At 44.1% G+C, this 18,343-nt stretch overlaps 1 protein-coding gene across 1 annotated transcript; it reads left to right on the forward strand.

Annotated features, from left to right (window-relative positions):
- The first annotated feature begins 284 nt into the window (after nucleotides 1–284).
- LOC142196105 (uncharacterized) lies at nucleotides 285–16,902 on the forward strand. The gene is made up of 3 exons (XM_075266321.1): nucleotides 285–1,946; nucleotide 2,226; nucleotides 16,057–16,902. The coding sequence occupies exons 1-3, from the start codon at nucleotides 369–371 to the stop codon at nucleotides 16,578–16,580; spliced, it is 2,103 nt and encodes a 700-aa protein (XP_075122422.1). The 5' UTR covers nucleotides 285–368; the 3' UTR covers nucleotides 16,581–16,902.
- Nucleotides 16,903–18,343: the final 1,441 nt, after the last annotated feature.

Below are 18,343 nucleotides of genomic sequence, written 5' to 3' on the forward strand. Positions count from 1 at the left end.
ATCCTTTAAAGTGTAATACTAAGCTTTTATAGGGAACGGTTCACACCTGCACATTTTGAGGTAGTTTCTTGTCTAAAGTCACAAGTGGTTTCAAATGGAATGAAAAAAAAAATGCACTTCAAACTGCATCAAAAACAGCAGGTGTGTATTCAGCCTAAAAGGAATATTATACAATTCTCAACTTTGTCTTAAAAATAAAACCACAAAATAGTTTTTTTTATTCCTAACAGAGAATTTCAGTAAGAATTCTGAGGAAAGACTATTGCGAAATGAGGAAGGAGAAGATGAAGATGTCAGGAGGCATAAAGCAGATGAAGTTATATACTGTAAAGTTGAAGATGATGATATCTTAAGTCGTAAAGTAGAGGATGATAAGTCATAAAACAGATGAAGATATATTCTATAAAGAAGAAGATGAAGAGATCTTAAGTCATAAAGTAGATGAAGATATATACTGTAAAGTAGAAGAAGAAGATATAAACTATAAAGAAGAAGATGAAGAGATCATAAGTCATAATGCAGATGAAGTTATAAACTATAAAGTAGAAGATGAGGGTACCTTGCAGTTTTCTTCAGGAGAACATCCAGGATTTGACAGTATAGATCTGTCATTTAATCCCCCTAGTCTCGAAGACCCTTCTAACCAGTCTTGGACTGTTACCACAAGTGAGGGTTTCAGTCGTAAAGGGGTTAAAAAGTTTCAATGTGGTGAATGTGGAAAACAGTTTAAAAAAAAATCAGCTCTTTTTGCCCACAGAAAAATTCACATGGTTAGGAATCCGCACCGTTGTTCACAATGTGGGAAATGCTTTCCTTACAAATCAGGCCTTGATCAACATGAGAGAAGTCACACGGGGGAGAAGCCATATTCATGTTCAGAATGTGGGAAAAGTTTTATCTCAAAATCAAATCTGGGTAAACATGAGAGAACTCACGCTGGAGAGAAGCCATATTTGTGTTCAAAATGTGGGAGATGCTTCATATTAAAATCGGTTCTTCTAAAACATCAGAAGATTCACACGGGAGAGAAGCCATATTCATGTCCAGAATGTGGGAAATGTTTTAGGCTGAAGTCAGTTATGGTCCAACATCAAAAAATTCACACAGGAGAGCAGCCACACGCTTGTTCAGAATGTGGGAAATGTTTTCTAAAGAAATCAAATCTTGCTGCCCATGCGAGAATTCACACAGGGGAGAGGCCGTATTCGTGTTCAGAATGTGGGAAATGTTTTATAACAAAATCAAATCTGGTGAAACATGAGAGAATTCACACAGGGGAGAGGCCATTTGTGTGTTCAAAATGTGGTAGATCTTTTAAGTTGAAATCCGTTCTCCTTAAACATGAGGAGATTCACACAGGAGAGAAGCCATATTCATGTTCAGAATGTGGGAGATGTTTTAGGCTGAAATCTGTTCTGGTTAAACATCAGAGAATTCACACAGGTGAGAGGCCACATTCTTGTTTAGAATGCGGCAAATCCTTTACGGCAAAATCAGATCTTGTTGGACATGAGAGAATTCACACAAGGGAGAGGCCGCATTCGTGTTCAGTATGTGGGAAACGTTTTAAGATGAAATCTACTCTTGTTACACATGAAAGGATTCACACTAAAGAGAAGCAGTTTTCGTGTTCGGAGTGCGAGAAATGTTATATTCCTAAATTCAAGCTTAGGGAACATCAGAGAATTCACACAGGAGAGAAGCCATATTCATGTTCAGAATGCGGGAAAAGTTTTACAAATAATTCCAATCTTATTTATCATGTGAAAATTCACACCGGGGAGAGGCCATTTGTATGTTCAGTATGCTGGAAAACCTTTACGAAAAAATCGTATCTTGTAAACCATGAGAGAATTCACACGGGTGAGAAGCCATATTCATGTCTCGAATGTGGGAAATGTTTCAGAGATAAATCAAAACTTGTTAAACATGAAAGAATTCACACAGTAAAGAAGCTGGTTTTATGAACTGAATGTGGGAACTGTCTGTTTTTTTTTTCTTTTAACTAAAGTTTATCTTGGGGAGCACAAGAGAATTCACACTGGAGCAAAGTAATTTTGATGTCCTCTACGTGAAAAATCAGGGAATTCACATAAAAACAAGCCACAACTACGTTTAGTAAAGGTCCACTGACAATAGATGGAGTAGGGGGGTCGCTAAGATGCTTTATACTGTGCACTAATATAGCATTATACCATATGGAGAGGATGTAGGCCTTGGTCCAGGGTTGATCTGTACACTGACTATCTTTGCCATAGACAGTATATACATTTTTCCAATTGATCAAAATGGCATCAGTCGAGGTGCCAAATAGCCAAAGTGGCACTATAAGGCCGGGTTCACACGGAGTATTGTGGCTCGTCATTTGGTACGTACACGCTGCGGGATCTTTTGCGGGCCGTATACGCTCCCATTGTTTTCAATGGGAGCCGGTACCGTACACGCAACGCTATTTTGCAGCCGTGATTTTGCGGCGGCCGCAAAATAGCGCCGCGTGTACGGTACCGGCTCCCATTGAAAACAATGGGAGCGTATACGGCCCGCAAAAGATCCCGCAGCGTGTACGTACCAAATGACGAGCCACAATACTCCGTGTGAACCCGCCCTAAGGTCCAAAACAGGGTTGAGTTGGAGAGAGTAGAGCTGAATTGGTACCATGCGATGGAAGCCTGGTTTAAAGGGAGTCTTTTGGGAGTCCCCCCACCTGTGAGGAGTTGTTAGGGGAATTAAGTATACTTCCTTGCTTTGTTGGGTCTCTTCATGCTGGACTTGGCGGTTCCATTCTGGTTCTGACCCCAGGTCATAGGATCGAAACCAGTCCCTTGGGCCATTCCACTTCCTCCTTCCTCTCCTGATTTAACAGGTAATGACTTTTGATATGGCATCAACCAGTCATAGTACAGGTAACTAGCGGTGAAAACGGTAGAGGAGGTGTGGCTGGTTGCAATCATATGACCCGGGAAACCCTCAAGTCCAGTATGAAGAAACCACCAGAGAAAGGAAATCTCCATTTGTAGATGGACAGTGGAATGACTGACGTGCAGATGTTTGGCCATCTTCTCTTTCCAGACTCTTAGGTATCTATAAAGGTTCTGAAGGACTCAGATCAGGAACGTTGATACAACTTTTTACTTACCATGACCATGATTTTTCCCTGTAGTCCTGACGTACAATTGGGCTCCACCTAAAAAAGTTAGGACAGGTGTTGTCAAGGTGGACACATTCTTAGTTGTACACTCTTGGCAAAGTCTAATAAAATGAAGTCAACTTTAATCTAGCTTGATCTAGTCATCTTGGAAGATGTCCTTCTTATGTTCTTCCCTGAAAAGAGATTGTCTTCTGTTCTGTCTTCTGTTCTTTCAATTTACAGTAAGTTGAAGACCTCTCCGGTTTTCGTTTTGGTTTTCCTTACGATTTTTGTATTTTTTGTACTCAACATCGGGGAAATTTGGACCTAATGGTGCTTCTTCCCGTGGAAGTCCTCGCTGCACGTAACCATTAAGGACAATCAGTATCCTAGGGAAAGGAAACAGGATGTCACTCGCATACATCACCTGTGACGTCCTGTGTTCTTTCCTGAGGCACCTGATTGTCCTTAGAGTTACGTGCAGTGAGTACTTCCACTGGAACAAGACCCCAGGAGTGGACCGAGTATAGGTAGGGTTTTTTTTTTTCCTTCACCTTCCCTGACCTTCTTGTTAAAAACAATATATCCTGGACAATCCCTTTAAGGGATTTCACCCTCTGGGCCGTTTTGTGGAGAGGTGCCCCCCATGTTTTGGGATCACTGTTTATACACAGTTCTATAAGGACAGTATGGTGGCAATTTTTTTTGTGTGTAATTTTAGCCATTCTTTAACCACACCATACTGATTGTGGCACTTCAGACTGTGGGCCTGGGCACAACTGCCCACTAGCCCGTCCACAGACTAGGAGCCAACAATGCACCTTCATTAACCCCTCCCCCCCAAGCAGGCACTGTACACCCTGATCAACTTTCTTGGTTGCCCATGTACACTCACCGGCCACTTTATTAGGTACACCTGTCCAACTGCTCGTTAACACTTAATTTCTAATCAGCCAATCACATGGCGGCAACTCAGTGCATTTCGGCATGTAGACATGGTCAAGACAATCTCCTGCAGTTCAAACCGAGCATCAGTATGGGGAAGAAAGGTGATTTGAGTGCCTTTGAACGTGGCATGGTTGTTGGTGCCAGAAGGGCTGGTCTGAGTATTTCAGAAACTGCTGATCTACTGGGATTTTCACGCACAACCATCTCTAGGGTTTACAGAGAATGCAAAACAAAAAATTGTCAAGGTAAGCTCACCCTTCAGAAGAAATATCCGTTAAGTCCATATAACGTTGCCTAGGTGCACAACCCTTCCTCCCGACTCCACGGAGCAGTGTTTCCAATGACATACAAAAAAGATGCGGGTCCGCAACACTGAGGTACGTATAAAATAAGTTTTATTCCATCAGATTAAAAATAGGTCGGAGTGACCATCCAGACAGAGCGCTGGTTACATAGACAAGTGCAAAAAGACTAGAAAAAGTGAAGAAACAACATGCTGCCACAGGTCTGACGCGTTTCGGGGTTAAATATGCCCCTTAATCATAGCCCTACCAGTCAGTATTCATTCCAAGTATAAATAGCTACAGAGTCATACATAGCTCACCACCCACTTCAATCTTATTGGATCTAAGTTCAATTATATGCAATAATACACACCTGATGCTATACATCGCGTCCTATTCAAAGATGCAAGATTTGTCTAGGACAATAAAGATTTGTTCAAACTTTAACTATTGCCGATATGTTGTATATACATATTCTTAACAAAATATAATGTTCTTAATCGAATGTTAGTATTTAAAACCGATACACTAAAGTAATGCTACTGAAATACTAGATCGCAGAACTAATGTACCAGTATCATCTCATGCCGTTGCACAGTCACGTGTCGCACAATCTTACCATATTTTTATATGGTCACGTGACCCGCCATATCCAATCAGAAGCGTCACGTGACCACAACTGTCCAATAAGGATTGGATGTTTTATTAATCATGTATACCAGCAAGATACCATGTAAAGTACAAATCCACACGAACCGACCCCCATCTACCACTAAACAGTGGACGAAGAGGAGCAGGTAAGTGGAATTAATGGTTTAGTTGTTAAAACCAATATGTGATAATGTATAGCCTCAACCTAAAGAAAACTGTTAGTACGTTGACAAAATGTTAAGCGCAATGTCATGTCAATATCCCAAAACTATTTCACCGACTATACGGGTTAGAGATGTATAAATACTCCACAAATGTTGTAAAAACAACCATATGAAACCAAATGTGAAATAGGTGAATATCGATGATGGCTAGTGGGTATTATCGCACCCTTTAAACCGCATGTAAACCGCAAGGGATCTGAACTAACACCAAGATCTTAAAACATATTTAAAAGAAACAAAACAGAAAAGGAATTATGGCTCTGAAAGTATTACCGATATGTACTTAGAAATCAATAAATTAAAGCAAGGTCCGTTTTGATGTTCATCCCAAAAGGGAAACGGCATCCAAACCTGAGTATCCAAAGAGCCTCTTTTTTGAGTAGTATTTTTTTCCTATTACCACCCCTAGGGTTCTCAGGTATTCGTTCTATACCCCAAAATTGTAGAGATTTGACGGAGCTAGAGATGAGCGAGTACTGTTCGGATCAGCCGATCCGAACAGCACGCACGCATTGAAATGAATGGATGCACCTGGTACTTCCGCTTTGACGCCCGCCAGCCGCTTAACCCCTCGCGTGCCGGCTACGTCCATTCATTTCAATGCGTGCGTGCTGTTCGGATCGGCTGATCCGAACAGTACTCGCTCATCTCTAGACGGAGCCTTTATGTACTCTGGCAAAATGCCTTGAGGCCCCTGATATATTATCAGAATCCAATTTTTTACAATCTCTGACATGCTCTAACAGTTTGTTTTCTCAAAAAACTAGGGTTGATACTGACGTTACGCCTATTACTTTTTCAACAAAATTCAGTCCTGAATTTGGTGAAATTAGGAGAATCATTCAAAAAAATTTAGCCATTTTAGAAACAGACCCGATAGTCAAAAATATACTAAAGTCTGAAGTACATTTTGTTCCTAGGAGGGGTATAACATTGGGTAACGAACTGTCACCCAGTTTCTTGGATGTTATTTCCCCTGAACATATTACACCCACCTCAGACTATGGTTTTTTCAAGTGTGGGCATTTAAAATGTAGGAGTTGTCAGTACACGACGAACACAAAAACCCTCTGTAGTTTTGTCACTGATTTTCAAGTCCGTTATAAATCTGTTATGGACTGCAACTCTGACTATTTGATATATTGTATTAAATGTCTAGATTGTAATTTAGACTATGTTGGCAGTATATCACGTCCGGTAAAAGTTAGACTGTTAGAGCATGTCAGAGATTGTAAAAAATTGGATTCTGATAATATATCAGGGGCCTCAAGGCATTTTGCCAGAGTACATAAAGGCTCCGTCAAATCTCTACAATTTTGGGGTATAGAACGAATACCTGAGAACCCTAGGGGTGGTAATAGGAAAAAAATACTACTCAAAAAAGAGGCTCTTTGGATACTCAGGTTTGGATGCCGTTTCCCTTTTGGGATGAACATCAAAACGGACCTTGCTTTAATTTATTGATTTCTAAGTACATATCGGTAATACTTTCAGAGCCATAATTCCTTTTCTGTTTTGTTTCTTTTAAATATGTTTTAAGATCTTGGTGTTAGTTCAGATCCCTTGCGGTTTACATGCGGTTTAAAGGGTGCGATAATACCCACTAGCCATCATCGATATTCACCTATTTCACATTTGGTTTCATATGGTTGTTTTTACAACATTTGTGGAGTATTTATACATCTCTAACCCGTATAGTCGGTGAAATAGTTTTGGGATATTGACATGACATTGCGCTTAACATTTTGTCAACGTACTAACAGTTTTCTTTAGGTTGAGGCTATACATTATCACATATTGGTTTTAACAACTAAACCATTAATTCCACTTACCTGCTCCTCTTCGTCCACTGTTTAGTGGTAGATGGGGGTCGGTTCGTGTGGATTTGTACTTTACATGGTATCTTGCTGGTATACATGATTAATAAAACATCCAATCCTTATTGGACAGTTGTGGTCACGTGACGCTTCTGATTGGATATGGCGGGTCACGTGACCATATAAAAATATGGTAAGATTGTGCGACACGTGACTGTGCAACGGCATGAGATGATACTGGTACATTAGTTCTGCGATCTAGTATTTCAGTAGCATTACTTTAGTGTATCGGTTTTAAATACTAACATTCGATTAAGAACATTATATTTTGTTAAGAATATGTATATACAACATATCGGCAATAGTTAAAGTTTGAACAAATCTTTATTGTCCTAGACAAATCTTGCATCTTTGAATAGGACGCGATGTATAGCATCAGGTGTGTATTATTGCATATAATTGAACTTAGATCCAATAAGATTGAAGTGGGTGGTGAGCTATGTATGACTCTGTAGCTATTTATACTTGGAATGAATACTGACTGGTAGGGCTATGATTAAGGGGCATATTTAACCCCGAAACGCGTCAGACCTGTGGCAGCATGTTGTTTCTTCACTTTTTCTAGTCTTTTTGCACTTGTCTATGTAACCAGCGCTCTGTCTGGATGGTCACTCCGACCTATTTTTAATCTGATGGAATAAAACTTATTTTATACGTACCTCAGTGTTGCGGACCCGCATCTTTTTTTACAGAGAATGGTCTGAAAAAGAAAAAACATCCAGTGAGCGGCAGTTCTGTGGGGGGCGGAAATGCGTTGTTGATGCCAGAGGTCAGAGGAGAATGGCCAGACTGGTTTGAGCTGATAGAAAGGCAACAGTGACTCAAATAGCCACCCGTTACAACCAAGGTAGCCAGAAGAGCATCTCTGAACGCCGCACAGTACGTCCAACTTTGAGGCTACAGATGGGCTACAGCAGCAGAAGACCACACCGGGTGCCACTCCTTTCAGCTAAGAACAGGAAACTGAGGCTACAATTTGCACAAGCTCATCGAAATTGGACAATTGAAGATTGGAAAAACGTTGCCTGGTCTGATGAGTCTCGATTTCTGCTGCGACATTCGGATGGTAGGGTCAGAATTTGGCGTCAACAACATGAAAGCATGGATCCATCCTGCCTTGTATCGGTAACGGTTCAGGCTGGTGGTGGTGGTGTCATGGTGTGGGGAATATTTTCTTGGCACTCTTTGGGCCCCTTGGTACCAATTGAGCATCGTTGCAACGCCAAAGCCTACCTGAGTATTGTTGCTGACCATGTCCATCCCTTTATGACCACAATGTCCCCAACATCTGATGGCTACTTTCAGCAGGATAATGCAATGCCATGTCATAAAGCTGGAATCATCTCAGACTGGTTTCTTGAACATGACAATGAGTTCACTGTACTCCAATGGCCTCCACAGTCACCAGATCTCAATCCAATAGAGGAGCATCTTTGGGATGTGGTGGAACGGGAGATTCGCATCATGGATGTGCAGCCGACAAATCTGCGGCAACTGTGTGATGCCATCATGTCAATATGGACCAAAATCTCTGAGGAATGCTTCCAGCACCTTGTTGAATCTATGCCACGAAGAATTGAGGCAGTTCTGAAGGCAAAAGGGGGTCCAACCTGTTACTAGCATGGTGTACCTAATAAAGTGGCCGGTGAGTGTATGTCTGAACATGGGAGCAGCCATGTATCTTGTGCTTTTCAACAGATGAAAAACCCTGCTGTGAAGTGTATGGTTATCTTGCTGTTGCCCATGCACATACCACCCAACCATCCTGGATTCAACAGGACAGTACCAGTTGGTATGTCCCAGCTTCAACTCATCTGTATCCAGAGGACACAGATGAGTTGCAGACAATGATGAAGCAGGAGCCATTTGCTCCTTGTATCTCCATGTTACTGCTGTCTCTGCTCTAGGAGCTGTAGGTACAACATGGTGATGTCACTTACATTGCATCGGCAGCTCCCTGACAACTCTGGACCGTAAACAGAATAACAGCAGGGAAATGGGGCGAGGAGAGTAATAGTGTTTTTTATTTTTGTTTGACACTGTGAGCAACCAGAAGAGGGACGTAATACTGTGGAAGCAGCTGGAGGGGGGCATTATACTATAGAGTCAGTTGGAGGGGACATTATACTATAGAGTCAGCTGGAAGGGGACATTATACTATAGAGTCAGCTGGAGGAGGACATTATACTATAGAGTCAGCTGGGGGAACATTATACTATAGAGTCAGCTGGAGGGGGGCATTATACTATAGAGTCAGCTGGAGGGGGGCATTATACTATAGAGTCAGCTGGAGGGGGGCATTATACTATAGAGTCAGCTGGAGGGGGACATTATACTATAGAGTCAGCTGGAGGGGGACATTATACTATAGAGTCAGCTGGAGGGGGGCATTATACTATAGAGTCAGCTGGGGGAAACATTATACTATAGAGTCAGCTGGAGGGGGGCATTATACTATAGAGTCAGCTGGAGGGGGACATTATACTATAGAGTCAGCTGGAGGGGGACATTATACTATAGAGTCAGCTGGAGTAGGACAATATACTATAGAGTCAGCTGGAGGGGGGCATTATACTATAGAGTCAGCTGGAGGGGGACATTATACTATAGAGTCAGCTGGAGGGGGACATTATACTATAGAGTCAGCTGGGGGAAACATTATACTATAGAGTCAGCTGGAGGGGGGCATTATACTATAGAGTCAGCTGGAGGGGGACATTATACTATAGAGTCAGCTGGAGGGGGACATTATACTATAGAGTCAGCTGGAGTAGGACAATATACTATAGAGTCAGCTGGAGGGGGGCATTATACTATAGAGTCAGCTGGAGGGGGACATTATACTATAGAGTCAGCTGGAGGGGGACATTATGGTGGTGGCTGGATGGTGACTTTACTGTAGGAGCAATTTGTGGGGGACATTATAATGTGGGACATACCATATCAGTTTTATTAATGGGAATCTGCAGAGTCAAATTGGAAGTGGCCAGAGCTACATTTGCCATGGTGTGCATAGTGCGCTGTACATCTTATCCCTCTTTCAGGCCTTTGAAGGTCGGGAGTTACACCATACATACCGCCCCCATGTGTGCAAAGTGCCGCAATCCCACCTTACAAAATACAACATTACAACTTACGTTAAGGGATCGGTGGGTGGGTTTTGCTTTATCCTGTGATGTATAAATTGTCCTTCACCTGCTGTATCTTAAATTACCCCACACCTAGTGCCCTCCATGACACTGACACCTACCATCCAAAGAACTACCCCTCACTGTTCCCTTGCCTCCCCTTCTGAGCCCCCAGTACCAACAGCCATGTAACCAACTCCATTTTGCACGTAGTCCAAATGCAAACCCTGTACCAGGTCACGTCCACCTGACAATCTCCATCTTCTCGCTGCCTCCTGGACATGGACTTCCTTACGGTTCCTTCCCGCCATCTTCCCTGTCGGTCGCTCTCTTAGTTGTTACTCATCTGCTCGATAACTTTACCGTACTTTTCTATAGTGAATGTTTTTTTTGTTTACTTTACAAATTTGGAAAAAAACAAAATTTATTTGAAAAAAATGCAGTTGAAGAAAACAATAAAACTAAATTCTGCGCCCTGCTGAGGTTCACGTATGTGTAGTCGTGGATTCTGCACCCTGACATTGTGATCTTGTTGTGTCATTCATCACGTGTACACTTGGCCTAATAGTCCGAAAGCAGCTGTCGGTGGTCAGGGGTTCTGCGCCTCACACGTATCTAAGCCCTGGGTATGGCGGTGTGACAGCTGAAGCCTCTCCTCCACAGCTGAACTCCTTCCCCTCCAGTGACTCGTCACGTGACATCATCACAGGTCCTTTACACACAACCTATTATATACTGCTCTGCTAAGCTCCACCCTCTCCTGTACTGATCACATGACCATGACATCATCACAGATCAGTGACGTCACGACGGGTCCTTGATCTAATCCTATATCACAGATGCAGAGCAGATCCTGGACAGGTGTTTGTCTGCTGTTGTGTATGTCATCAGTAAGTAATCCCTGTTAGGCTACGTTCACACTTGTCTTATGTTGCATTATTTTGCTGAGAAATTGCAACAAACAGAAAAAAGAAATCTGAACAAATTTGCAGCGTGTGAATACAGCCTTAAGCTAGCCTGTGTTTATGTGATTTTATTTCTTTTTTTTTTTTTTTTGGTGCAATTTTCGTAATTGTGATGAATCTGTAAGATTTTTATAAATCGACATCATGAACATCTGTTGCCGAATTCACACGTTACATGTGGATTTTGTTGCAGATTTGTCATGGCTATAACCAAACCTGCAGCAAAAAGTCACGATTCAATAGGGCTGATGCCGGATTTACAAGGGGCAGTGGAAAAATCATAAAAAATACATTCGCATTTATTGGGGAGAAGTTTGTAAATGTCATAAAATAAAGAATTTTATGGGGCGACGCGACTGGTGACAAATTGATGAAGTATGATACACTAGCAGTACCCGCGACTTCGTCTGCAGCAGCGTTCCCGCTTTGCGCGATCCACCTGCAGCACGGGCTCTGGCCCCCCCATTGCGTCCCTTTTCCAACCCCTCTCCCCCGACCCCCTTTCCACCATCCCCCGCAACCTCGGCCCCCTTTCCACCACCCAAGCAACCCGGGTTCCCTTTCCGCCACCCCTCCTCTACAACCCCGGTCCTCTTTCCTCTCCTGCGACTCTGGCCCCCTTCCCCCCCCCCCCACCTGCTACCCCGGTGCTGGCCCCCTTTGCACCCCCTGCACAACCTGGCCCCCCCCCCCGCGACCCCAGCCCCTTTACAACCCCCCCCCCCCTGCTGCGACCTCCTTTACAGTAAACCCACGACCTCCGCGATCACGGACACCCCTCCCCACCCCCAAGCCTCGGCCTCCTCCTCCCCACCCTCCGTACACCTAGTGTGATGGTGTGCATAGGGTCTGCAGTCTGCAGGCCATGCATGCCGTGCTAGGGGAAGACGGGAGCTTGGGGAAGTGTGTCCCAGTCACTCCTTCGGTTTCCCACCCCCGGAGCCCCAGACGACTTACTTCTCCAGGCCGGGCGGCGGGCTCCACCGATGGCTGCCTGCTCTGTCCTCCACATGCGCGAAGCCATCTTCTTCCTGTCGCTCGGCGGCCGGCTTGTGCGTCTATAGCTCCGCCCCCTCTGTAGCGCACAGTGTAGATTGCCCTGCCCCGCATGTGACGCGAACCTATTGGAGGCCACCTGAAAGAGCTGACGTCATCTGAGGTCCCACAGCGGAGCTGGAGCAGACTTTCGCTGGTAACGTTTGGGATTTCGGCGGCTGGAGTGGTATGCCAAGTAGCCTATCGATCCTTCCCGGTGGCCATCTAGGAAGTATCGGGCCACCTAGATAGGGCACAACTGATTGGCGAGAAAAAGGAGGTTACATAATTTTTAGGATATCTTCACGTTAGAGTTGAGCCGATCTTGAGATTTCAGGATCGTTTTTAAAATCCGATTTTCGATCATTTTCCAGTCGATCCCGATCATGATCGTGAAATTTGCTCAATCACCGATCGGGATCCGATCTTTCCCGATCCCGATCGCTCAACCCTAGTTCACATGATGTCAATTGCACTTAATATGGAAAATATCTGACAAGTATGGAAGCAGATTTCCAAGGATTCGCTTAGAGATCCCATGGCTGGTCCAGTTTTGACCCTGCTCGGGTTGCCGTCGGCCTTAAAGGGGTTTACACAAATTTTTTTAGTTATGTCCTGACCTTAGGATTGACCATAAATATCTTATCAATGGAGGACTGACAGATGGTCCCTGCGTGGATCAGCTGCACAGGATTTGTCCGGGGTCTGTATTACACATTGCTCAGAGTTGGAAGTAATCGGTTCCTTGCCCCGAATAGTGGGCCGATAACATTACTGCAGCGCAACTCCCATTGAGGCACAGTAACCTCTTTTGGCCATGTACAACACAGTCTGGTTCAGGAGATCGGATGTGCCCCTGAACACCTGATCCATGTCCGAAACTGCTTTTGGGCCCCCCTACTCACGGATAGGCCCCCCTACTCCAAAGGATAGGCTATAACGAAAACAAAAATTCCTGGAAAACCCCTTTAATTCCTGATATATTTGACCTCTGTATGATTTACAGCCGCTCCTTTTCTCGTAGGTTCCGGCAGTACGAGATCCCTCCAGTTGATCCAGTCTACTCATATTGTCTTCTACAATGATCCTTCTCCTCAACGACCCACCAAAGATGGCCAAGAACAGGAATGAGATCACCAGAAGAATATTAAACCTCACCTTGGAGATCATCAGCCTGCTGACCGGGGAGGTGACCTCTTCTATATTTCTAGGGTTCTTATTGTATTATGTAACAAGTGGAATATAGGGAAGTGATAGGAAGGATCCAGAGTCCTGTATAACACGTTCTCCGAGACCCTCCAAGTCATGGGAAAAAAATGAGGGCAACCCCAACATGGTCAATTACATATACACTAGGTAAAATTATATTTCCCGACAATGTTTCTGATACTGATTTTAGCTTGTGCCCCTAGTTTTTGTGTTTAGGTCTCTATCTCCTGTAACACGTGTCCAGATATCCATCATGTCCCCCTTTCCCTTCTTTCCGCCTGCATATACAAATGGATTAAATTTTTTGAATAATCCCCAATCTTCTCTTTCTGATATTTCACTGGTTCCCTGCTGGTCTCTACTTCCTGCTTCCTGTAGACACACAGGAAATGACCTCTCAGCCAATCACTGGCCACATTGGTGACTCAACTCAACCATTGATTGGCTGAGCAGCAGTTCTGGTGTGTTAAGAGGGACCAGCAAGGTGCTCACAAAGGATTGGGTATTGAAATTCAACTTATACAGCCCCTTTTTTACCCCAGTAAGCTGTCAAGAGAAAGTCAGTAGGTCCCCATATATCAGTGAGTTTGGCCAAAATTGTGTTTTTTTTTTCCCCATGTGTATGGCGGTCTTAATTGTCTCTCTCCATACCCAGGATTATACAGTAGTCAAGAAGACATTGAGTGACAGTTCGCATATCTATGAATTAGGAGGATGGACCCCGAGCCCCATCATGGAGCCTCAACTTCACTCCCAGATACATGAGCAGAAGATCCTAGAGCTGACCAACAAGATCACTGAGCAGCTGACCGGAGAGGTGACCCTGCTGGGAATGTCGGGAACTTACATGGTAACCCTACTGGAGTGGTCGGGGTGATGACCGTATCATTGTGTTGTCAGGTTCCTATAAGGTGTCAGGACGTCACTGTCTATTTCTCCATGGAGGAGTGGGAGTATTTAGAAGAACACAAGGATCTGTACAAGGATGTCATGATGGAGGACCACCAACCTCATACATCACCAGGTAAGGAGAGAATGTTCTGCTGGTAATCTTGTGTCCTGGCATTATATGGATGTTACTGTGACGTGTACAACATCATGGCGGTGGTGCCCCCTAATGGCAATGGTATATTCCCGAAAGATAAAGTGCCCTGCTTCACTGCAAAAAATCTCCACGAAAGAGGTCAAGGTGGTGACTCAGACCTCAAGGAGATCAACATCTAGTAGTATAGACCTATAATATGTACGCCTTCAGGGGAAAAAGTTTTATTATTGGTACATTGCACCTATTATGGGCTAAGAATCTTCCTAACAGATTTTTTGCTTAAAAAATTCTCAACCATTTTGACACTTTTTTCATACAGTGCAGGCTGCTGTGTCCCGTTCAGATAACCGTTTCTGAGGACTTGTTCTCGAGGCCTTATCTTCTGCCCTCCTAAGGGGTTATCAACACTCATTACTGGTTATGTACTCCTGGGTTAGGGGGGGCCCACTCTGACCGGCCACCCGCCTCCTGGGGCTCACCGGCGCCAAAGCAGCGCTAATTAGGACGAGTCTAAAGGGTCCGCGAGAGAGCGCAAAAAGGGTGGAGGAAGGAAGGCCCGAACCAGGTCTTGCCAAGGTCGTGAGAGTTGACCGTAAGCGGCTATCAGTCCGCCCAAGGCTCTCCCCTCGCCGACCCAAAGCAAAGAGTTGTTGGGGGTGTGAGAAGGAGGTGGGGATGGGCGTGGGGTGTGTGGTTTGGGGGTTCGTGTGTCTTTGGGGTCTTGTTGTTCTTGTTTGGGACGTGTGGGTATGGGTGGGCGTGGAGTAGGTGGGTGGTGGGGCTTAAAGGTCTTTGGGGGGGGGTTTGATAGTCTTTGGGGTTTCATCTTCCTCTTGTCTGGTGACAGTGAACTCCTCTTCTCCCAGTAAGATGTAGAGTTTCCTCTTCTCATCTGGGATGTGGGCAGAGAGTCTTTGGTAGTAGATGGCCGTCACATTTTGGTGCAATGTAGAAGGAAATGGGCCTCGTCTTCTAGGATCTCTTGGCCGCAGTGTTGGCACAGTCTGCTTTTAGGACTGCTTGTGTCGCCCCGTCTCTATCTCTAGGTTGTGGGCGCTCAGTCTGTACCGGCTCAGGGTCTGTCTGTGTTTGGGGTGGTGTATTCTCTCCAGGTAGGTGGCCATGGTGTAGTCCCTTTGCAATGACTGGTACACGGTGAGTTTCTTGGAGTTATGTATTTCGTTTCTCCATTCTTCGATGTATTGCTCTACATTATAGCTTAAAAAAATAAAAAAATCACAATTTTTTTTTTCTTAACAGAAAATTCCCATAAGAATTCTGAGGAAAATTTCATGTTATCGCTAAATTGTAAAGTAGAAAATGAAGATCTAATAAACTATAAAGAAGACGCTGAAGATCTAAAGAAAAGAGTGAAATCTGAAGATATAAAGTATAAGGAAGACGGTGGAGATATCATAAAGTATAAAGTAGAAGAGGAAGATATCATCCCGCTCGATGTACAGCCAGGACTTCACCAATCAGATCTCCTGTATTATACCCCCAACCACACCGATCCTTCTCCTGACCAATCACAGATTGTAACCACCAGTACAGGCCCCAAAGGGGGTCAATGGTTTCAATGCGGTGACTGTGGCAAACAATTTACAAAAAGTTCAGATCTCTTTGCACACATACGAATTCACACGGGTGGGAAGCCATACTGCTGCTCCGAATGTGGGAAATGCTTCACGTATAAATCAAGCTTTGACCAACATGAGAGAAGCCACACGGGGGAGAAGCCATTCTCATGTTCGGAATGTGGGAACTGTTTTACATCAAAATCAAATTTGGTTAAACACGAGAGAATTCACACGGGGGAGAAGCCATTCTCATGTTCAGAATGTGGGAAGTGTTTTATCACTAACTTCAAGCTTCGGGAACATCAGAGAATTCACACAGGAGAGAAGCCATATGCCTGTTCAGAGTGCGTGAAATGTTTTACACATAAATCACATCTTGTTAGACATCGGAGAAGCCACACGGGGGAGAAGCCTTATTCATGTTCAGAGTGCGGGAAAAGTTTTAGTGAAAAATCGAATCTTGTTAAACACGAGAGAATTCACACAGGAGAGAAAGCGTTTTCGTGATGAGAATGTGGAAGATGTTTCATTACAATAATACTCTTAAGGATCATGGGAGAATTCACACAGCCACTTTACGTTTTTTAATACTGACACGGGATAGGTGAAGCTCTGAAGGTTCGTTTAGTTTTGGTTCTGGATAGTTCAGTCCACAGATTTGTTCGAAGTGGGGTTGAGCCGATCTTGAGATTTCAGGATCGATTTTAAAATCTGATTTCCGATCATTTTCCAGCCGATCCCGATCGTGAAATTTGCTCAATCCCCAATCGGGATCCAATCTTTCCCGATCCCTCAACCCCAGTCAATGCTTCTCTGTGGGAAAAGTCACTTATAGGGTTGATCCGATCTTGAAATGTCAAAATCCGATATTTTCTCGATTGCCGATCGGGATCTGATCTTTCTCGATTGCTCAACCCTAGTTGGAAGTGCTATTATTATACTCTGCAATCTCTTCAGAACCTGGAGTATAATAAGTGGAAGTGTGGAAGCCTAGTAAACAGTTGTACTCACCTTCTCTCACCTCTCCAGGGCGTGCTCGTAGCATCCGGTGCCCCCTTGGAGTCTGTGAGTCCTTGGCCTCAGGGACCACTGAGGCCTGTGCTTTAAAGGGGTTGTCTAGGATATACAATTTTCTGTCAAGAGGCCGGAAAAGGTGAAAAAAGTAAAATAATACTCACCTGTCCCGGTGTCTCCCACAGTTGTGGGTCTCATGGTACCCCAGGGCTTCTTCTATGGACCAATGAGGCCAATCAGCGGCCTAAGGAAAGGAACTGGGACATCACTAATGTACGTTACCTGTGACGTCCCATGTTCTTTCTTTAGACCACTGATTGGCCTCAGCGGTCACGTGCGGTGAAGTCTTCACCGGAACAAAACCCGGGAGCAGCATGATCGGACCGCAGTACGAGACACCAGAGCACTGGACAGGTGAGTACAGGTTTTTTTTTCACCTTCCCAGCCTCCTTGCATCAAAAGATTGACTATGTGACCGCCGAGGCCCAATCATAGGCCTCAGTATTCCCCTGGGGCATGTGATATCACCCTTGAAGGCCAGAAGAGAAGTGCTGGATGCAATGAGGATGCCCAGGAGAGATAAGGAAACATTAGTATGGGTATGATCACACACTGGAATTTGGAAATTATTTTGAAGCAGATTCTGCCAAATTCTGCCTGAAATCCGTCTCCTATTCATTGCAATAAGCAGATTTTGGAGATGTTTTTGAAGCAAAGTCCAAAATCAGGTTCCAGAATCTGCTTCAAATTCCTGAAGCAGAAGTTTTCTACCGAACTTAAAACTTTAAAAAAAAAAAATTGTGTCAAATCCAATTCATCTCTAATCCCATTTTTCCAAAACCATTTTTTTTTCCATCAACGTAGCCTTATGAGGGCTTATTTTATGTGGGACAAGTTGTATTATGAATGGTACGATTTGATGCTCCGTACAAGGTATTGGGAAGATTACAAAAGAAAAATGGTGACGACCCATCTGCCGATCATGTGATCTCTCCAGCTTGATTCGCGACCCTTAGGTACAATGTCAGTGGTGAACACTACAGAGTAGACCCCCTTGGCATACATGGAGAGGCCGGCTTCCTGAACATGAGCGTCGTCTCTGTGGAGTATGGACAGTCCAGATGGATGGGCACACATTTACTTCACCACGGTCAGGGGAGCCGCTATTATGTACAGGTTACCATGATATTCTGGAACCATTAGTGACAATGTTCATGAATCTTTGTATCTACATGGTCACTGAATACATATAACGT

The sequence above is a fragment of the Leptodactylus fuscus genome, chromosome 2 (assembly GCF_031893055.1).
Source record: "Leptodactylus fuscus isolate aLepFus1 chromosome 2, aLepFus1.hap2, whole genome shotgun sequence".
Lineage (NCBI taxonomy): Eukaryota > Metazoa > Chordata > Amphibia > Anura > Leptodactylidae > Leptodactylus > Leptodactylus fuscus.